The sequence below is a fragment of the Hermetia illucens genome, chromosome 4 (assembly GCF_905115235.1).
Source record: "Hermetia illucens chromosome 4, iHerIll2.2.curated.20191125, whole genome shotgun sequence".
In the NCBI taxonomy this organism is placed as follows: domain Eukaryota; kingdom Metazoa; phylum Arthropoda; class Insecta; order Diptera; family Stratiomyidae; genus Hermetia; species Hermetia illucens.
In genome coordinates this window covers 113,100,014-113,122,843 of record NC_051852.1, presented here as the reverse complement: position 1 = coordinate 113,122,843, position 22,830 = coordinate 113,100,014, and the positions used below count along the sequence as shown (strand labels likewise).

At 39.9% G+C, this 22,830-nt stretch overlaps 1 protein-coding gene across 1 annotated transcript; it reads right to left on the bottom strand.

Moving 5' to 3' along the window:
* Nucleotides 1–6,471: 6,471 nt before the first annotated feature.
* LOC119653793 (40S ribosomal protein S23) lies at nucleotides 6,472–16,004 on the bottom strand. Its single transcript, XM_038058799.1, has 4 exons — nucleotides 15,858–16,004; nucleotides 15,057–15,216; nucleotides 6,894–7,092; nucleotides 6,472–6,617 (listed from the first exon to the last, which is right to left on the bottom strand). The coding sequence occupies exons 1-4, from the start codon at nucleotides 15,859–15,861 to the stop codon at nucleotides 6,549–6,551; spliced, it is 432 nt and encodes a 143-aa protein (XP_037914727.1). The 5' UTR covers nucleotides 15,862–16,004; the 3' UTR covers nucleotides 6,472–6,548.
* Nucleotides 16,005–22,830: the final 6,826 nt, after the last annotated feature.

Sequence of the window (22,830 nt, the reverse complement as noted above, 5' to 3'; positions counted from 1 at the left end):
CGAATTCATCCTGTGTATTCACCTTCCCACCTTCTAAAAGTACTGCCGCTAGAGCCTTTTTTGCGTGGTTGCAATCCCAGCCTCATGAGATTGTCAAATCAGTAATTACCGAGGATAAAATCGGCTGAACTATAAACATATGAATCCCCGGGTCCAGATGTCATAATCGCAGTCATGTTCCAGAAACAGTAAGGGTCATGCTTTGAATTACAGAGATTTACCGGGGCTGCACTTCTTTCGGACACCAGCACATGTGGTACTCATACCGGAAAGCTACGATTACTCACAAAAGTAAGTATGCACGCTATAAGGGTAGATTGTTATTGAAGAAAATGTTAGTTAAACAAATTTTTGGTAACAAAACAAAAGTGTATTTTATTTAAGTAAGGATTATCAATTCAATGCTAATAGGAAAACAGCTTATCAATAAACAAAAACAAAATATCGAAGGAAAATTGGGTAAAGCACAAATTTTATGACACAAAAGTATGCAGAAAAGTTAAAAATGAATAAATAAAAAAATAAAAAGACACTTAGCATTTAATTGTGTATCCTCTTGACGTTATGACTGCCCTTGCCCTGGAGAATATTGACAATGTCAGACTGTTTTAGAAAAATCTTTTTTTAAGCTTAGTATTATTTCGGCTTTTGTGCAAAACGTTTCTTAGTGGTCAAATGTTGTCATAAATACTCTACGAGCTTAATATCGCATGCATATTTTCAACTCCTTTTGCTGCCATGCTCCCTAAACCCCCAAAATACACTGTGGTGGGTATGCTTGCTTAACAGACCCTTACATATTATTTTGGTTACAGCCCACTGTTAATTTTTCTCCACACGTTTCCGCGATCATCTGGCTTAAATATATTAGGGGGTTGGGTAGGGCTGACAACCCTACACAGAAAAACGAAGTTACGAAGCAACAACAGGAGCCTCGGACTGATGGATAACACAACGACGGACCCGACACGACAAAGGAATAACGATTTGCGCATTTTCTCATGGAACGCGCGCTCCCTGCACAGAGATGGAGCTGCCAAGCAACTAGCCGATACCCTGTCTCAATATAGGGCTGATGTAACAGAGCTACAGGAGATGCGTTGGACAGGGACCGGTATCCTGGAGAAGAGTCACTACACCATATATTATAGCGGCCATCCAGTAACCGATGTGCTCGGAGTAGGTTTCTTAGTCAACCAGAAAATGAAACCTGCTGTTATCGGCTTTGAAAACATGAGCGAACGGCTATGCACTCTGCGCTTGAGAGGCAAATTTAAAAATATAAGTCGCATTAACGTTCACACCCCTACAGAGGAGACTGCAGAGTCGGAAAAGGATACCTTTTACGAAGCAATAGAACGAACCCTCGAAGCGTGTCCCACACATGATATCAAAATTATACCTGGGGATTTTAACAGCCAAGTAGGGACGAAACCAATATTCAAGCGATACATTGGCTCCCATAGCTTACATCAAAATACAAATGATAACGAACTGCAAATTATTCAATTAGCAGTGTCACACGAAATGGTTGTTGGAAGTACCTGGTTTGCGCGGAAAGCGGTCCACAAACACAAGTGGGCCTCTCCAGACGGGACCACTTGCAACCAAATTAACCACGTGTTGATTGAACGCCGCCACCTCTCAGCCTTGATGAATGTCAGAATATATAGGGAAGTCAATATAGACTCGGATCACTATCTCGTTGGCATGGTGCTCCGAGCTCGAATAACACCCACCTAGAATCCCCTCTGACAATCAGGTGAGAGTTACCACTGAAGCCAGCCACAACACAGCCCTCCGCAACACATATAAGAGGGAAATGGACGCCGTAATAACCGCAGTCAGCAGAGATCCTGGAGATGAAGCATCAAGAAATGATCTTGAGAATCACCTGAAGAACGTTATCATAAATACGGCCACAAACATACTTGGCCCCAGCCGTAGAGTCGGAACGGCTGGTTTGACGATGAATGTAAACTAGCAACGGAACAGAAGAATGCTACATACCAAGTAATGATGCATTCTCAAAGGACGCGAGCATGTGCAGAGACTTATCACGAACTCGTCGAACAAAGAAGCGACTTCACAGACGGAAAAAGGAAGCCTGGTAGAACCAACAGGTCTATGAACTCGAAAAGTACAGGGAGCAAGCACACCAGGCGCGCAAGTTTTACCAACAAGTCAGCAGGATGAAACCTTAGAGAGAAATCTACCATCTATTAGATATTCTCCGCTATCTTGCTAGACCGGATACGCTCAGAACATCTTTGGCCCACACCAAAGAGGCTTCACTCCAGGCATATCAGCTACAGATATCACTCAATACAATTTTTATGTTTTTGTGTAATTGGAATTATAAGAAAGATTTAAAGGGGCTCTGCATATTTACTTTCGTGAGTAACTGCGCTTGGAAATATTGATGTCAGCGATGTTTTCCCCCGTTATGAGTGAAATCATGGAGGACGCGTTGTAAAATACGAACTCAGCATTAATCCAACGAAAACGAAGCTGATGCTAATTACCATCAAGTGAAGCATACCCAAATTCCACCTCCCGTGACTAAGTGAACAAAAATTGGCTCTTTTCTCCAATGTAAAGTATACTGGTATGATCGTGGATACTAAGTTAAATTGGAGCCTGAACATAGAACTGAAGGTTAGGAAGGCCTGAGTAGCCTTCTATGCCTGCAAGAAGTCCTTGGGGAATCGGCCGAGGGTGATTCACTGGATGTATGTACATACCGTGATTCCTCCCATTTTATTGTACATTTCCATTGTGCGGTGGTAGGCGCCGAATAAAAAGCATTATTGTACTTCATAGGATTCGGAATGTCCAGGTACTACCGGGGCTCTGCAGTCCTGCCTGGCAGTTGCCCTCAATATGTGGGTCCTCCTACATCTCCAACAAATTTATTCTTGAACCATGTCTACTATTTTCTTCCAAAAATACCGTGTGGCGTATAAATTTAGTGATTTAAATAATTTTGATAAAGCTATTGTAAAGCACAGGAAAAAAAACATCTGAACATTTGATTTCAAATTGAAAATTTAATCGATACTCATTGCAGATCATCAATTATAAAATATTAATATATAGTATATATGTATGTATATATTTCATGTATGTTTTTGCCATAATTTTTCTAAATCGTAATAATATGATTTCAAAAGTTTTGAAATAATAAAAACTTGTTGTTTCTTTTTCGTTGGTGTGGATATTTATTCTTGCAAATACCGATATTTCGGGAACCACTTGTTCCCTTCATCAGTGCTAACACACCAACGAAAAAGAAACAACAAGTTTTTATTATTTCAATTAATTAATCGTTGGAAACACTGCATAATTTCACTCAGATTCTAAAGTTTTTTTTTAAACTTAAACTTTTTTCTTTCCATTTTTTAAATGAATGCATAATGTCTCAAGGATATTGCGTTAAAATTTCAAGTCGTTCGTAGTAAAATTTACATTTGAAATTGATATTTGAACGTCCGTTGTTCCAGGCGAGGCTCTTTAGTGTAAAAAAAACTTTAAATCAATTTTGTAAAACCTGTTATTTTTGAAGTCCGTATACTCCATAACTCAAAATCGTTTTGCAATTTTGTACAGTACTTCTTCATATAATTCACCAGGTATCGCTTGGACTTTTTTTTAAGGTTTTGTATAAAACAAAACCTTATTAAAATCGTTTTTCTGTCTGTCACACGCGTTTTTCTCGCAGCCGGTTAAAGCCATTTACACCAAATTAAGTGGAAAGTGTGAACGCTCACGCATACAGTGAGTTACATCATTCTCCGCCGAATTTGAGGGGGGTCCCCATACATGCAAACGGAGGGTGAATATTTTTTTTTCACCAAATAAAGTCATGTGTATCAAATGAAAGACCTCGATTAGTACTTTCCGAAGCCGGTGTTAGTTTTGACATTTGTTAGAAAGGTGGGGAGTGCGGGGGCGGGGGCTCCGAAATACCTTCCATAGCGATATCTGTTCAAATGAAGTTAATATTAGTATATTACTATAATTTTCGGTAATTAGCTACAGAACCCCCCTAATTCCTTCATAGCACCGCAATTTTTTCGAAATCGCATTATTACTAATAAAGTTAGTTTGTTGAATTTGAATAATTTTCAAGGCTTTGAATATCAATATCACCCGAAAGTGGATATTTTCACGTAATATATACATATATAACGTGCTACGTACTAATGGGACAAATTCACAGCCAAATGTCTTTATAAAGGAAATGCACAAAACCTTTCATACCTGAAGCGTCCAGCTTCCGGTTTCCCGACTTGTTTATAATTATTAATTTTATATATTTTTAACTTAGCTGATTTTATAGCGGGTTTTTGGCTTCTAGGTGCTATGAAAAATCCAAAAAGGGAAACAAGTCGGGATACCGGAAGCTGGTGTTGTGCTAAAAACACAAAATATTCCTTCATATTTTTTACAAATTATAAGGCATATATACATAAAGATGTAGATATTGCATTCACCCCAAACGAACAATATTTTATCGTCCTCCTTGGCATTTCACGCTGTTTGGATTTGCTTGAAATTTAAAATGCTAACAATGTGGAATAGTTTTTTTGTTCAAAAACGGTCTTTCGAAGTTTTGTTAAATTGTACCACTATTTCGGCGTAAAAAACATATAGTCATTTTGTCTATTGCGAGAGGCGTTTTCGATGGCATTTTAACGTAAATCGCGCTAACGAAAATTCACTTCCCGAGATTGGTCTGAACATCGAAGTCGAAGGTAAATGACCAAAAGACCGAGCGAAGCAACGGTGGCTTGATGCGATAGATGGTGATTTGAAAACCTTGCGACTACATCCAGATTAGGCCTTTAATAGATCAACATGGCGCAACCGACCCCCCTCGTGAACGGAACAAGGACTAAAGAGAAAAAAGGTACTCTGGTGTTTGTTGTGAATACAATTTGCTCGCTGCTCAGTTAAAACCATATGTACTCTTTATATTAGCTCAGTTTTTGGAGTAGTAACATGCATTACTAATCACCCTACTGTTCATGTTTATTGGTAATATCAGCTGTTCTTCATGGAGCGTTAATGACAATACATGTGTTTCGCAGTCAACTTTGCATTTGTTCCCTAATAAGATATATCGAGCTAAGATTCCGTCTATTTCTAAATGAATCTTGTTATCACATAGCCACTTATGTGAAATGATTTTATTTCTAAACCCTCAAAAGTTGGTAGATGCTACCGTTGTTTATTTTTAATGTTTTGTAATCTTTTGGTTCGATCTCGAAAGCTACTTGCATTGCTTCAGATAATTTTATCGTTCTATTCAAAATGCCATTTTTTTACATGCCTGGTTTAGGCAATTTTTGAAGCCCAGCTAGTCATTTAAGCTCTCAATGAAACTGTTTTCTTCAGCTCCGTGAGCTACTTGCGGAGATACTTGACGTCTTTCAATTGCTGCATCATAGGGCTCGATAGGCATTGCACCTTGCCTACAATTTGAAATTTCCCTATGAATAGTACTAGTAGTATCTTATTTCTAAAACTATCCTTAACTTTTTAAGAAATTCTGAATGGTCTCAGCTTTTGGCTTCTTTTGCAATTTGTCGTTTGAATATGAATGATCTGAATAGAACTCGATCATACCAATGAAATTTTATGAATTTTCTGCAGTTGCGGCGGGTAGCATTACATCCACTAACGGAAATCCTGCAATACGCTAACGAATCCGGAATATTCCGTTAGATGGGGGTAGCGGGTACAATAGGCCAACACGGCTTGAGGGCTCAGAACCTGCAGCTTTTCCCCCACCACACACACAAACCCAGGAATAATTTTAAATATAGCTTCTAAATTGAAGAGCGCTATCTATTGTCTGAGCATTAACTTTATGTAAATCTTTTAGTGCTACTTCTTGTACAAGCCGACTCTTCAGTGCCTTAATGGCTTTAATTTCTCATAACATATTCTTTCGAATACACTGTCCGAGTTCTTATTTAACTTGACTCCCACTCTACAGTTGTTTCAAGTTCTTAACGCGGTTGTCCTTGATTAGTGTTAGTAATCAATATAAATCTGCCGCCAGCTCGCCTCCTCTTTGGGGTTAATGACCGTTTTGAATTCAGTGATGTTTCGGTGAGTTTCAAACGTTGCCTCTATTGGTCAATCATGACGGGACGAGGGCCTGCTGTTGGGTTGATATTCAATTCCCTCAGTAATTCCCAACGGTCACAAACATTTGCCTAAAACCCTCTCAAAATTCGTGAATATTAATGTTCCGATCGCAGGGTTTATATCCGAAAAATCGCTTGTTTTCAAGACTAGTCTAAACTTATCTCAAAACGACAGGGCCATTCTAAATCACTGAGAATGACACTCCTTTCTGGAAAGGGTCTTTCAATTCAAATTTCAGGTGGGGTTTTTTTTCAAAATTTTCCTATTTTCAACAAAGTAGAGTTCCTCCTTCAATCAGTAATAAAACGCATATATTTTGTCGATCATACCAAAATAAATGGTAATCTCAGTTTGTATTTTAAAAATTTTATCGTTTTACATGGAATAACTTAAGATCTTGGACGTTCCTTCTTCTCCTTGTAGAGGGCGAGAAGTGATACGTTAGCGACCTTAACAACCTGAAAAGAAAGGAAAACGTATTAGAACCGCACGCAAAAAGAGTATAACTCTCTTTCAAATTAATTTTTCAGTTGATTGGGATTAACAGTAATAATCATAGGAATCATATGATTGGCTCTGTTAATTTATCATCATAAAATTTGTTTTGGACTAACAAAGCGTGTTCGTTCTGCCTCATTATCAAGTTTTAAGTTTACAAATAGAGAATCGGCTAAAGCACCAACATTCAAACATTTGCAGTTTTATAACCTTTGAATTGTTAGCTGACATCTTACCTTGAATCTGACACCGGGAATATCACCGACGGCGTGACCACTACGACCGAAACCAGAAACTAGAACTTCGTCGTTTTCTTCAATGTAGTTCAAGCTACCGTCCCGTGGAACGAAAGCGGTAATCTTCTTGCCGTTCTTAATCAATTGTACACGAACGCACTTTCGGATGGCAGAGTTAGGCTGTTTGGCTTCAACACCTCTGTGAAGAGAGAAAAATGCTATGAAATAACTTTCCATTGAAATAAAAAATAAAAATAAACAAATTTACAAAAACAACGGAAATTGAGAATCAAACAGAAACCCGACATTTTTCATAACAAAAGGATCAGTCTTCCAGCAAAAAATCGAAAAAAAGAGAACATGGCGGCTCTTGAAAACGAAAAGAATTGGCATTTTTGACGTTGAAAACAAAAATTGCTGATCAGATTTACAATTTACGATTTCTACAATTCAGTAGGTTTGTTGTGATTTTGTCGACATTTAATTATTGCTTCGAACGCAACATTTTTTGTTTATAAGGGTGGTCTCCAATTGCCCATTGGCAATCGCAAATTTGGCCGAAATGTACCGCGTGCACTACATATTGAAATCTTACTTCATTTGTACTTGAAATAACTAGAGTTAAGATTCCCAATTCAATCTCAGGGCACTTTATTAGATGTGCTTTATTTGAGACGACCAGAGGAAGAGGAAACAATCAGTAGAAGAATTGGTCAAATTAAGGGTGAACCCTTAAGAACCAGCTTTTATTTGTGCAAAAAAGGTCACCTGCCTTGAACAACCCCAGAAACTTGGGTTATCTTTGCTTTCAAAAGGAAAATTGATTTTCAAGAAGGCGTAACAGAATAGGGAAATGTTAACCATGTAGATGGTTATCACAGATCATAAAATAGGGGCTTCTGGTAATATTTCGGCATATGTGGCAGGTTCAAATTTCCAACGCGACTATGCCGCTGTTCATACCGCAAAAACAGTCAATTTTTGATTTCAGGATGAATACATCAGTTTATATCAGTCTATCTTCTTCTCAAGCTCTTGTGTCCACTTTTCTCCGTCATATACTTGGCCCGGCTGCATCAATGCCAGCGCTGTTTTGGTCCGACTTTTGGTATTTTTCTGTCAAAGCCGATGTTCAGGGGAATCTTAAATAACGAACTGTTATCAGCGCGAATTATCAGGTTGTCCACAAAGTTTTCGCACAAATATTAATGTGACAATTAAAAAGCAATTAGCAGACAAACCAAAACAGCAGGTACAACATGTGATATCCCAATGGAAAGGTCAGAGTCCTAACTATAAAATGCATGGTAAATTATCCTTGAAGGATCAGTGTTGTGAAGGATATTCAAGGATAAACATGGAATTCGACAAAGTACATTTTCGTCATTGCATTTTGTACGAGTTTCAAATGGGGACGAAGGTGCCGAAGGCGATTGAAAATTTGTCGAAGGTATTCGGTGAAGGAAAGGTAAAGCGCAGGACAGTTTACGGTTGGTTCGAAAAATTCTACAGCGGAGACCTGACACTTGAAGATGAACCTCGCTCAGGAAGACCCTATACGATTGACGACGATATCCTGCGCAACAAACTGGAAGCGAATCCTTTTCTTTCGACACGTGTGCTTGCAGAGGATCTCGGTGTATCAAAATCAGGAGTAGCAGTAGCCATTACGCGTCTTGGATATGTTTTGAAGAGCACAAAGTGGGTACCGCACGAACTGACTGAGCGAAATCTGGCCGATAGAGTGAGAATTTGCTCCGCTAACCTTTTACGGAACGAAAACGACCCTTTTTTGAATCGATTGGTAACTGGCGATGAGAAATGGATTGTGTACGAAAACGTAGCGAAGAAACGAGCCTACACTCATCGAGATCAACCGGGTCCATCGGTAGCAAAGCCGTCTATTCATCAGCAGAAGCGAATGCTCAGTATATGGTGGGACGTTCGTGGCCCCATACACTACGAGCTTTTGGGACCAAACGAGACCATTACCGCCGATAAGTACTGCGAGCAGCTCGACAGATTAAACACCCAGCTACGTTCGAAACGACCAGCATTGGTCAACAAGCGAAATATTGTCTTTCATCATGATAACGCCCGGCCGCATACATCTTTAACTACTCAGCGAAAATTGAGTGAGCTTGGCTGGGAAGTTTTGAGTCATCCTGCGTATAGTCCCGACCTTGCTCCTTCTGATTACCATTTGTTCAGGTCCCTCCAACATTTTCTGGATGGTAAAAAAATGACTTCTGAAGCTGACCTCCAAAGTGCACTTCGCACGTACTTTGAGGGGAAGGGGGAAGAGTTTTATAGAGGGGGGATTTTGAAGTTGCCCGATAGATGGAGGGAAGTCGTATCTAATGGAGGCAATTATATATTAGATTAAATAATTAAAGGTTTTTATAAACTTATCTGCTGAATTCTGTCTTTGATTTGTGCGAAAACTTTGTGGACAACCTGATATATGATCATAACATTGAAAACGCCTCCCCTGTAATTTTTCGAGAACACCATTTTATCCAAGTTGCCCAGTTGAGAAAATTCGCTGCTTGTCGCTTGAACAAAGTGGTTTCGATGTTAAAGACCCGCCCACTTTCCATCTTTCGTTATAGTCGCAGAACTAAGCATTAATCCAGAACAATTTCGAATTGCTTGGATCAAGCTGAAAGCAAAAGTTCAGTCCTCATAAATCAAATGAATCAACGAACCAAATTCTCTCAAATTAATAACGGAATCGACGTTGATCTACCAGTAGTCAATTCTCCGTAATATATTAAATCATGTGCGACACACCCTTCAACTAAGGTGGATTCATACTTCAGTAGGAATGAGCTGATCCATTTTCAATTAAAGTTCTCTAAGGCACGAGAGATCTTTTGACTACAAAACTCGCCGAATTTCAACAGGATAAACTACTCATCAGGCAGAAATCTCGAGAACACAGTACACAAGTGGATACTGTCGTGTATCTAGGACACTAGAGCACAAAAACTTAATTTGGATCTAGCCTTGAAGTGTTCACTTTTCTTTTTACAATCTAATATTTCTTTCGTAATTGCTTGTTTGCCCGGGAATTAAATGCTCCTAATCTTTGCATTGGGTCAAATTCACTCATTTTAAAAAATTGACATCTTGTCCTGTGTTAAATGTGCGCTACGAGGGACTATTTGGCCATCGGCATTTATCAGACATATCAGAAATTTAGGCCTCATGTGAAATATCTAACATGTAATGCACAAGAGAATGGGAGATGACCAAAATGTGAACGTAATCATTATCACTATGAAACAAGGATGCCAACAGCAAATAATCGGATCGAGAGCAGACCTTCTAGAAATTAGTTCCAGATAACCTTCGATGCGGATTCGTGACAACAGTCACTTCAAAGTTAATCCCTCAGACTCAGGTCTAATCGCCCTCTTCGAGTACGTGCAACAGCACTGACCAACGATCCAAACATCATGGCGAAAAATACTTGTTCACCACTCTGTTGATCATTTCAGGAAATTGACTGTCCTTCATACTTCAGCTCTCCTCACATCGTTAACGATATTCATGCCTTAGAGTCCATTCACAAGATCGATTCAATTCCAAATAGCGGTTCAGTATCAGTGAATACGTTTGAACAGTCTATTTGAACACATTTGCCAGTTTGGTTAATCAGTGAAGGGTGAAACTCTAAGCATATTGGACGGCACTGAACAAGAAATCTTAATGGGATTTAAAGAACCATGTGTGTGCAGGTGTTACTGGGGCCCCGTCTCCTCACCCTGGACTTCCGTACTAAATACGCTATAACATGCAGTGTTGTCAAACCACGTGGGTCTGAATCAAGAATACAGGAGGAAGAAGTGCATTGGGGGTACGAAATGTCATTGCATATCGGTGGAATAGGGACGAGGTAGCTAACTGGCCACCATCAAGCCTATGGACGAAATTTTTCTCACACTCATTTACCGCATTCTCCGGATGGCTCACTGGTAGCAGAGCAACTTGTATCGTGACTGGATGTCGGATACCAGTCGACACAGCTGCGAATGAGTACCTGAGTCAAATCAGGATAATAGTCTCGGGTGAGCGCAATACTGACCACATTGCCTCATAAAGGGCACTACAGTGTACCGTTGCGATCTTGAATGAATTGCTCTAACACATTTCAAGACCCTGATCCAATATGAATTGTTGCACCAACGATTATTATTATTTACCGTAGATGGTCGAATATGCGCAATGATTTACTCCGCGCTTTCCCAGCAGATTACGTCACACGCAAGCTAAGTCTCAAAAGGAATTTTGCTGTGAGCTTTCCCCTCAGGATAGTATAGGAACTTGTTGCAAGATTATAACAATATTCATTACCGTTGAATCAAAGAGGGTCTGTGGAGTCAGTAAGGGGATTTTCTCGGATACAATGTAATTGAGTCGTATGGTCTGCCAGGATCTACCAGGGCATTCCAAGCGGTACTGGCTATACCAGAAGCCTGTCGACGTCTGGAGCATCCGATCCCTAATGGCGATGTAGTCCAAGCTGATGGGATAGGGCTTTGCGATGAAAATCAACCTGTCCTTAGTTCTCGACCATAAGAGCGTAGAGAGGAACGGGCGGACCGACTGGGCATTATCTCGGTCGGAGCAGTAGACGACCCACTGACGATTGGGAAGGGTGGAATTTACTCGCCCTGCTTAACAACCGCTGACTTCAGATGACGGAGGTTCACTGCCTAAATTAAGGAGGGTTTGGCCGTCATATAAAAAGGATTTTAACGTGAAGACTTTCGGGTCAGACGCGTGCAAAACGCGTACAAGATTATGGTGGTTTGCACGGCTGGCTTATATGGACCATGACGCCGGATACGGGATACCCATATCTTTGTCAAAGTTGCAGAGAGAAGGGAAAATCCTTCAGGTATTCCCTTTGTAATTGCCTAGCTCTAGATGGAACCAGACGGCGAACACTAGGACAATAAACTGATTTGGGGATCTCGAAGAATTCTCTAGTGGCAGGATGGAAGAGTATCTATCTTTCCTTTGCTGGATTCTGCTCCCCTTGCCCTTCCCATAGTCTTAGGAAGTTCGTAGCATCAAAACAGTGTAGTTTGAACAAACGAATAAAGTTCGATCGCAACATCAAATAGTGGAATGGCTGCGTCCTCTCCATGAGTATTTTCCAACTTGGACAACAAAAGCAATGCAATTCTGGGGGCAAGCAGTCTTATCGCTGTAAATTATACTCGCATCAGCATCGTGATGGGTTGAATAAGTTGATTTGTGCTAGGGTATCGCCCGATGGCGGACCGGACCAATTGGAAAGCAACTACTTCCACCAGAGCTGTGGTACACGGCCCCTCGGTTCTTGGGCACCTAAATTGCAAAAATAATATAATTAGTGGTTTCGTCCAGGGCAGAGGCAACTCATCACATGGATGGCGAACTTAGGGATTCCTCCATTCCCTAATAAAAATCTAGCTTAGGAGATTAGATTTTCGTCTATACTTGAAGTCCAGCCTAAAACTTAATAGACAAGGAGTAGCTTCCCCCAAACTACAATTCTTTGTTTTGAACGTATATATACAGAACTGGGCAAAAAAATCCGGTCAGTTAAGTGTGCCCTACTCGCGTAAGTGCGTTATTTTAACTTGAATTGGAGAGAGGAAAGTATTGGTATCGTTAGAGTTTCTGCTGGGTTTAAGCCTCTTAAGGAAGTGGAATGATGAAATTGACCTGCAGATGATGCAGAATCTTATTTCATCAACGCCTGCGGGGACTAGAGAAGTAATTAAGGCAGAAGGAGGTGCAACGAAATTGTAATTAAGCATTTATGAACTTATTGTTCAGTTATTAAGTAAACACAAAAAAATCATTGATACGACGAGTTTTATGATTGATATGAAACATTCACCAAATTTACCTATTTTTCGTAGACTAATTTTCAATAAAAATTTTACATAATCTTACTGATCGAATTCTTTTGTCCAGCACTGTTTATATATATTTCGGGAGCAACATAGCCCCTTCTTCAGTACAAAGTTTTGTAGTTTCGGCCGGCTTACGTCTAAATTTTACTAGGCGATTTTTGTCCTCGTTATAATTCATACACGTGTTTTTGAGTTCATACAAGAGAGCAAATACCACCTCATAACGATATTCGGTAACACTGCTCCCAATTCAGAGGTGAGACAGCATCTGAGGAGTTGCGATTGCGCAAATCAGATCAACAAGGTTTCAACAATTTGAGTTGAGATTTGATTAAGATGGGGGAATTAAAGTATTAAGCGCTTAGGACGGGTTAATTGGTATTTTAGGCCTGCCACCGATGAAGGCACTTGTAATTCCAAGGACTTCAAAGGATTACAAGGACATTGTCCAGGCACTCCCTCCTCCTCCTTTTCTTTAGGTTGGTTATACACAGCAGAATCCACTGCCCAACATTTTTCTGGTGATAGTTGAAGGAGCAGTATCACGAACCTTACTAAAATACCCATGACCTTCCTGCTTAAAAGAAAAAAAAAGAATGCGATTCCCAACATAAAGATCGTGGCCCATCGACAGTTCATTTGATTGTACGAACCTCTACGAATTCAACGCGCTTCTAGAAATTCAATTCATGTAAGGTAGGCCATTAAATAAGCTATTTTCGGGGATAGTGGGCCTTACATAAGGCCTAGGTGCTTGGAACAATGGTTTCTCCATTAAACTAACTAAAGACATGTAGAAAATTTCGGGAAGGCTATACGACGTATAGTACCAAAGGGAGTAAACAAATTGTTCTCGAAATATCCAAAAATCGTCTGACTCCTCGAAACAGTTTTGACAATGCATATCATGACACCGAAGATGTTTTTTTCTAGAATTGTGCTGATGCGATCACATGCCATATTTGTGCCATGACAACTTATACTCCTGGTATCAACTGGCTTCCTTCCGCTTAAATATGTAAATAATCCAACAAGCCAGCAGCAAGAGTTTAGGCCGTTTGACCATAATACTGCCGTGGAAATAGCTTACCACGTGCATTTGCTAGCGGAAACAAATTGACCCCTAGCTAAGGAATAAAAGTTGCCAAGTGATCGTGTTCAAGCAATAAATCGCACTTGCCTTAGTGCAGAGAATTATAATTTTGGAACGTAAATAAAAAACCAACATACAACGGTTGTGATATAGATAAATATGTGGAGATTAAGGGGAATTTGCATGACTAATCTATCTCAAAGTTATGTCAGTTGCGGATCATGCCATGAGAACTTTTGTAGTTTCTTCAATGCTCTCAGCGCAAGCGGATGGATTGAAACTATCCCTGCAACCAAGTCAGTGATTAATGAATGCAGAAGTTATGAGTATATTACGCTAACTTCCTGGACGACACTGAAGAAAACACGAACGCCCTGTTGTCTCTAAGAAATTCAGTCTTATTTTTCGATATACAAGTGAGCATTTCCAAGATGTCCATCGACGTAGAGGGTTATCAACTCAATCCGGCCTCAACAAATGCCCGCTATCATCCAGACACGCGGAAACTTCATTGCCAATTCACAATTAGCAGCGACGCCATTGAACTTACAAACGGAGTTCACTCTATGTCGGAAAACAGCATTAGAAAAGTCACGTTAACCAAAATGGTTTGCACAAGTAGTTAAAATGCTGATTTCACCGCTATAACCGACACCATCCGTAGTACAGCAAGCACGACCAATTCATTTGAAGAAGGCAAACGACTCCTACTCGTAAACGCTCGGCAAAGTAAATCAATTAACAGTTCTTGGTTCAAAATTCAATTCCGTTACAAATCTTGTTTCCGACGAATTAGCATTTACGAGCTAATCTGGGAGCATCCAAATTTTCGCAGAAACCACGCCCACTTGTCTGTGTGTAGTGCGGAACACGTGGAGACGCAGTTCGTCGGCTTTTGATGCGAATAATTCACACAACTCAATCAAAACATTTCGCTTATTTGAAGTTTCGAGACAAATGCAACATTTTAATTTGATAAAAGAAACCCTCGATGTATCCTTGCAGGGCAGCTCACAGTATACTCCTGTGATTGGATTTCGATAACACCAAAAACACAGGAATACACTGCAAGGCGACCTGCAAACCTCACCCTTCGGTGGTCGGGGCGAAACTGACGCAAATCAAGATTCCACTAAAGATAGAAAGCGTACTTACACCTTTTCCAAAACGATTCCCTTGGCGTGGGAGGCGCCTCCGAAGGGATTGGCCTTCCATCTTGTGCCCAAGTGAGCCTTTTTGTAGTCCTTGTCAGCCCACCGCTGGTCACGACGGTGGTTTACGTGCTTGCGAGCGGTACGAATACCTCGTGGTTTTCCTACAAACAAGAAAAGATGAAGTTAGGCAGCTTTTGATACACCCATTTGCGAGCTAAGGAGCGCGTCACTGACTTTTCCGTTAACTGGCCGAAATGGGTCAACCGAGACAGTTGTGCGAAAATCACAACAAACGCTCCCAATTACGCCAGGAACAGGTCATGACCGACTTTAAAGAAAACGAGGAATCGCACATTGCTAGCCAGTCAAAAGCAAACATTTCCTTTCCTTTTGGGGTTAGGTTCGCGGCAAAATTTCCAATGATAAAAAAATAACAGAAAAGTACCTCATCGAGCCAAATAAATACGAAAGTCGCAACGGACCGTCAATGCCGTTAATTCAACGGTGAACAAGTAACTCATTAGCGACAGATTCACAAACTTTTTCACGATTTCTCACGCCCATGAGACCGCAACTGAACCGGGACGCAACCGTACCCAACGAAATGCACTTGACTTATGACCGAGTGACAGATTGACTGCCTACGGGAGTCAGAGTTCAATACGAATTTTCCAGGTTTTTGAACTATTTCCACAGGAATTTCGGGTGAAATTTACAGGCAGGAGTTGGAACTACACTTTTAACTGGCTAACATGAAATTTCGCACATTATTTACACGACTTTTTACGAAACAAACACTCACCCATATTTTAACTGTGTACGACTCAGATCGTGGCGGAAGTGAAAGAACGACCGACTTCAAACTTCACATGGGCCTGAACTTGGTGACAGTTCGTGTGGGGAAATTTTGTCACAATGCTAGGGTGAATTTACGTTGAAACTTGTGAGATGACGTATAGGTGACGCTGTACGGAATGGAATTAGTTGGAAGAAAAACCGATTATAAAATTAGGACTATATCAAGATGTTTCGGGGCGGTTAATAGCAGAATTACAACTTATTTAAATTAGTTCATTTTGTAATGGTTCTTTTTACTGAATATTTCCAAAAAAGTTTTTTTGTTCCGCTTTTCTAATTAAACAAGTTGGGATACCGGAAACTGGGCGCTTGGGATTTTAAGCTTTTGTGGTCATCTTATGCGAGAAGCTACATAGCTAAGAATATAAAATATTCTGGCATATTTTTAAAAACCCCTAGATACTCATATGAACATAACTATCAAAGACCCAGGTACAAATAAGTTTATTACATTGGCTACTACCCGCAAGCTTTACTGGCACATCCCAATAGGAAAAATTGGAAGCGAAATGGAAGGGCTTCCCTGCCATATCCAAAAGTGCTTCTCGAGAAGCATGAAGATGCCTTATGCGATCTTCAGTAAATGTTCCCTTGGAAGCGAAGTAAATGCACTTCCGGGGAGCAGTCCATCAGACTCGAGTAAAGTTTAAAAAATGTGCATAGATCCAGATAGGATCAGCTGTTATAGGAAGGGAAGGTTCAGAAAACGGAGGCGGGAGAGGTAGTCCACACGAGGGAAGCTTTTCTTAAAGATCTTTGTCATGGGCCGCTCGGGTGATAGCGATCGCTTTCTTCGCTTCCCGGTTATAGCTGAGGGACTTGTGGCAGAGCCGCTTCTTTTCACGGACCTTTATTTCAACATCGTCATTCCAAAACCCAAGTACCTTGGTTGATGAACCGCTACCTTGCTTGGCGACCTCGAGAATTGCATAGACCGCTTTGTGGATTGTGATTTTAATTTGGTTCCATGATTCTCCCACATTCGTAATGGTTGGTAATCGCGTAAGTAAGATCATTTCTTCTTTCTTTTCACAAAATCACCACCATAATAATGCTCGACGGGCCAGTGCGTTCCTCGCACTGTTTTATCGGTGGCTGGATTCGCAAGGCGGTAATCAATGGTCGGCTTTGCAATCAGTAACGGTGGTAAAATGTCGGCGTCTTATAAGAATATAGTTGATTTGCATTTTACTATTCCCAGGAATACTAGGATGATGTATTCATAAGTACAAGGTCATGGATGTCCGCAAAATCGACTATACGCTCGCTACACATATTGCACGCTTTAAACTCTTTTGCCCCATGTCACCTGTTACCTTCTGCTTTGTCACCCACATGACCATTAAGGTCGCGGTAATGGCATGTTGTAAGTCTTTGCATCGAGAAGTTGCCAGAAGGTATCTTCCTCGGCATCAGATCAACCTCTCTGTGGTGCGTACGCGGTGAAAAGTGAATAGTGCGATCAGTTGATATAATTGTGAGCTTCGTCAGTCGGTCGTCAAATCGTTCGACTTTTTAAATGGCATCACGGCAATCTTCTAAGATAGCAATATCAATACCGTATTGAGTTTATGGGCTACCAAAGAAGAGAAGTTTATAGCCAACGTTCCTGTTCTATGTCACAGCTTGGGCACCAGAACATTGAATTTCTTGTGTAGCTGAAGGGCTCTTGCGAGTTCCTCGCTCTAGTGGGTTTCGCGCTCTTTCCAGTGAGGGTGTCAATATTTAGCGTGCAGACACGTAGTTGTTTTGTTCGGACTAACTTACGTCGGTGCATCAAGAACACTTGCCCATTTCTCGACGGGCGTCGACCAAGGTGGACGCCTTAGCATTTTTCCCAAGCTTATTGTTACTCAATCTTATCATTTTGTTTTTAACGACTTGGATGCATTTTCTGAGCTGTCACTAAGAGCGATCAAGTAGGATTTAGCATAGTGGAGTAACACCAACTATACTTTATTTATCTCTTTTCCTGATATTATTTTTGTTTTACTGGGGATAGTACACAATACGTTGCCTCAAACCCTTCTCCTTTACCTGGGCTTGGGATTCTATCACGATCACCCAAAGGACGCTGCACCTTTGCTAGACCTTTGCTAATTTTGCTAGATGTTTCAAAGTGGATTAAACAACGGTGTGGTGAAGTTAGTTACGATTCTTAAGCGAACATGGCGTTTGTGCACATAGAGCGAAGTTAGAAACTGATGCGGAGACATTGATGTGACCTTCAGAAATAACTTGAAGTGCCGTGGGAAAACCATGTAGGCGATCCATAATCTGCTGCCTCGCTACGTAACATCGTGATATCCCACGGGGCAAGCGAAGGAGAAAGCAGTGAGTGGAAGTCCCACATAACCGTATTGTAGTAACCAGCGGTAGGTTTTGAAACTTTTCACTTTCCAACGATTAAACAAGTCGTCAAACCGGAAGCTGGCACTTCGAGTATAGGGGTTTTGTATTCATCTTATGTCTGAAGAAATTGATATTGATATATAGATGATTAAAAACTGAAATGAAATATTTCCTTCCGGCCTCCTATTTGTGTGAGCTTATTTTTTGTGGTATTGCCGAATTGATACGTTATGATGACACGAAGCGCGAAATTCACATATAATGTAAAAGTTTTACCTTCTATAACTTTGTTGTTGGATTTCCTTCAAACTTCCCAGAATTATGCCTTATGTTATCCCTTCTACCACTGCCAATTTTGAACTTCTGGCATGAACTATAATGCTAATATACTATTATTAACTTTATTTGTGCAGATATCTGAACGGAATCTATTTTGAGCCCTAAATTTCGTTTAGATACACCACTGGATTTTTTCCAGACAGGTTCTGAGAACGAGACCTGTTACACTTTCTGAGGGTTATAGTTTGAACCCTCACTCCCCTGCGTTTCACCCGAGATCAAATTGGGGCCCGTTTCGAAAAGTACTTACTGGCCCCACATGACCACATTCTGTGAAAAAAAAGTGTACCCTCGTTTCTCATGTTTTGTTTCACACAAAACCTTAAAAAAGTCGGATGCTGAAGCTTCGGGTATAAAGGTTTTGTGTTCATATTGTGTGAGAAATTTCGTATTCACGTTTTTCCATTCGCATATACCTCCAATTCAATATATCTCTAATATACATATGTATTTCCAAACTGCAACTCTGCCGTTCATATGAGTTCACTTTATATAATGATGACGTCATACACGTCTTAGAGTACAAAAAATTCACGTGAAATACACAATTTTTACTTTCTATAGCTTTGTTAATAATAGATTCTCATCATGTTATTATTTATAACTGTAACAAATTTTGTACTTCTGGAATGAACTGAAGGGGGGGTTTCGGGTAAATTTCTAAAATATGGTAATATACTATTATTAACTTTTTCTAAGCAGATATCGGAATGGAATGTATTTTTTGAGGCTTAGATTTCATATGGATGCATCATCGTGATTTTTTTTCAGGTTTTTCGGTTGGATAGTTTTCAAAACGAGACCTGTTACGCTTTTTGGGTCAGACATTTTGAGTCCCCATTCTCCTATGTTTCATCCAGTATCAAAAATATTATCAGTTTCGAAAAGTGCTAACTGCACCCTTTCACATGACAATATTCGCCGAAAAAAGATTTTAAACCCCTCTTTCACACGTATGGGGAGAACCCCTCAAACTCAACACAAAATGGACCCACTTATTATATGTAAAGGGATTCACAGACTGCATCTTCTCACCAGATTTCGTGACAATTGGTTTAGCCGTTTCCGAGAAAATCGGGTGTGACAGACAGATAGACACACAGACGGATAGACAGACATCGAATCAATTTTAATAAGGTTTTGTTTTACACAAAACCTTAAAAAAGGAATCCGATAAGGTATTATTTAAATAGAAAGCCTTAAAAAATGTAACAAAAAGTCATGTTTTACGTTATAAACAATGTATTCCATTGGCGAAAAATACATTTTAAATTTAATTGTGAGGTCTGAAAACTTATTGTTAATTTCCACTTGTTCAACACATTAATAAATGTACTTTTCTCTCAAGAAATGTCGATGTTTTAATTGCTATGTTTACTCAAATTAGGATTCCCGCTCTTCAGGAGTAAAAGACAAATTGGTCGAAGCTGAAACATTTGGTTAGACAGTTCAGGTGGATTGATCAAATTTTTCTACTAAAGAAATGGAAATGGAAAACAGCACTTGACTAGTTCTTTGTTATGTTATTGGACGAGAAGAAAATCAAAAGAGCCCTTGAATTAAGAGAAGAAATTTATCTGGTTTCATTATGACAAAGCACAAGCATGACGTTGGAATTGGGTTCTTTGCTTTATGGATTACTTCCCCGTCCACTGTGTAACCTTCCCAGCTCTATCTCTTGGCAACTAATATTTGCTCCCTAACTTGGAAAGATAACTCCATATGAAAATTGTATGCCAGTGAGAATGCCATATCGAAAAAGAAGAAGAGTCCGGTTGAAAATCTTATTATTCTGAGGATATCCTTATTTTAAAGGATGAATTCAGTTCCCTTTAAAAGTAAATATTTGCATTTCTTTCATATCAGTGACGAATTATTCAAGCTACGCTATTCTGCTCTGACAAGAGTACATTGATTCGTTGTTTTTGTACCTCATTCCAACATTACTCATAGTCAGTAATCAGCAATCTGGAGGTCAAAGTCACAGAAGCCTGTCTGTAGTAATTGAGGTTCGTTGCTAAGGCGTTACAGACACGGAATACTCATTTTGACTCCTACGTGTTTGGTTTGCAGCTTATTCAATTTCAAATCCATGGAAAAGCCCCATTTGCGGTTCATTGTACATATAAAAGGAGCAAATGTCGTGGAAAGTGTTGATACCTAGTAAGGATTTTTTCAGATGACACTGCTGCTTATGTAACATCTGCTAAGCAGACATTTCACTCGATTTGAAATGACTTTCGAGCCATTATCCTTGACGTGCTGTCGTTTATTTCATCCCCAGCATTCAAGAGACAACGGCCTCCACAGTTTCCATTGTTATGCCTTCGCTTTTTACCATGTGTCCAATTGTTCCTCCCATGTCGACGGAATGAAACGTCAGGAGGAATCCGAAAGGACAACAAGAGAACACTAAACAGAGGATGTAAGCTGCCAACTTTTCACATCAGCGAGTGCCTATGCCAAAAATGATATTTATCTTTTGTCCTATGTTTTCATTTGAATAGTCGCATGGAGGAAACAAGAGCATCGCAAAAGGCTGCCAGAAAAGTAAAAAGTGTTCGAGGACGTCTTCTTACTGAATGCCTTCCACTAAGCAGCTACATCATCATATGTTTAAACCAAAAAACATATTTGCAAAAATGATAGCATTTTGTCTTGAGCCTTTTATCGCCACAATAATTTTTCACGAGCTGAAAAGTTCCAGGCTCGCCGCGTCGGGAATGTAGATAACCAGAGCAAATGCGAAATTTATAATGACTTTGGCCATGAATTTTCATCGATGGATAATTTTAATTTAAGTACGAATAAAAAGATAATGCCGGATGTAATGGGGACAGATGAGTGGGAATTGTATTTAAATTTGCCAAGATTCCCCGGATTGCGTGTAGTGGAAAGAATGAGGATTATGGAGTCGCTCCAATTGTTAAAGTGATCGTAGTCGTTGTTTGGAATTGGCTTTTGTATCTAAGCGACGTGTCCTTGCTGACATAGCAAATGAGTGTACTTTCGTTCTTATGCAATTCAATGAAAGACGTTTTCAATTCTAACTTCTGAGAAAAAAAAACTTGTGCTGTAAATATTGCGCACAAAGTGCTATAATGGAGACTTACAGGGGTACCAATGAACACAAGGAGCGAGGAGCTAGCTAAAACAATCTCTCCGATGAGAACGAGCATGATGCACTTCTATTGTGGCGGCCTAGGGGAATTTGTAAAGAATAGAACAAGATAGATTTTTGGAAACTTAAAATATCGTTGACATAAATAACAAGTCGGGAAACCGGAAGCTGGACGCTTCAGGTACGAAAGGTTTTGTGTATTTCTTGGTACGTAGCACGTAATATATCCATATATTATGTGAGAGTATCCACTTTCGGGTGATATTCACATTCATAGTCTTCAATTTTCAAAGAAGCTACAACTTTGACATATTATAACTTTCTTAGTAATAGTGCGATTTCCACCAAACTTGCTAAGGTCATGCTCTATATTATAGCCTACATCACTGCACGTGGTGCTAGGATGAACTTAAGGGGGGTTTCCAGCCAATTACAAAAAATTACAGTAATATATTATATTATTATTAACTCTATTTGAACATATATCGATATGGAAGGTATTTCGGAGTCTAGGCACCATATATTGGCAGCCTTCTGATTTTTTTCAGATTTTTCGGTTTGGTAGTTTCTGAGAATGGCCCCCTTAAAGAAATGATCACTTTTAACCCCCCGCACTCCCCACCTTTCAAACAAATGTTAAAACTAAGACCGGTTTCGGAAAGTACTAACCGAGACCTTTAACTTGATACCCCACATGGCTATATTTGATGAAAAAAAATGTTACACCCCCATTTTGCATGTATGGGGACCCCCCTTAAATTCGTTGTAACAGGATGTAACTCACTGTATGTGTGGATGTTCACTGTTCCCACTGTTCCCCCCTTTCTACCAAATTTGGTGTCAATCGCTATAATCGTCTCCGAGAAAAATACGTGTGACGGACAGACAGGCAGTAAACCGATTTTAATAAGGTTTTGTGTTTACACAAAACCTTAAAAATGGAATAAAAATCATGTGGTCTTATATGTTTCATGCCATATCATGGAACACTATGCAAGTACTCTTAACCAGTGGAAAGAGCACTTTACCGTGACTTCAAGCTGTATAAGATTTAGTGGAGATGCACCTCCAGTGGATGGAACTTTTTTGAGTGAAATATTTGTAA

What these genes read in the sequence shown, in the direction of transcription:
- LOC119653793 (XM_038058799.1), bottom strand. An exon ending in GGAATCGTTTTGGAAAAGGT is followed by an intron (nt 7,093 to 15,056) that starts GTAAGTACGCTT and finishes CTCTCTTCACAG; the next exon opens with AGGTGTTGAAGCCAAACAGC. An exon ending in TTCCCGGTGTCAGATTCAAG is followed by an intron (nt 6,618 to 6,893) that starts GTAAGATGTCAG and finishes CTTTCTTTTCAG; the next exon opens with GTTGTTAAGGTCGCTAACGT.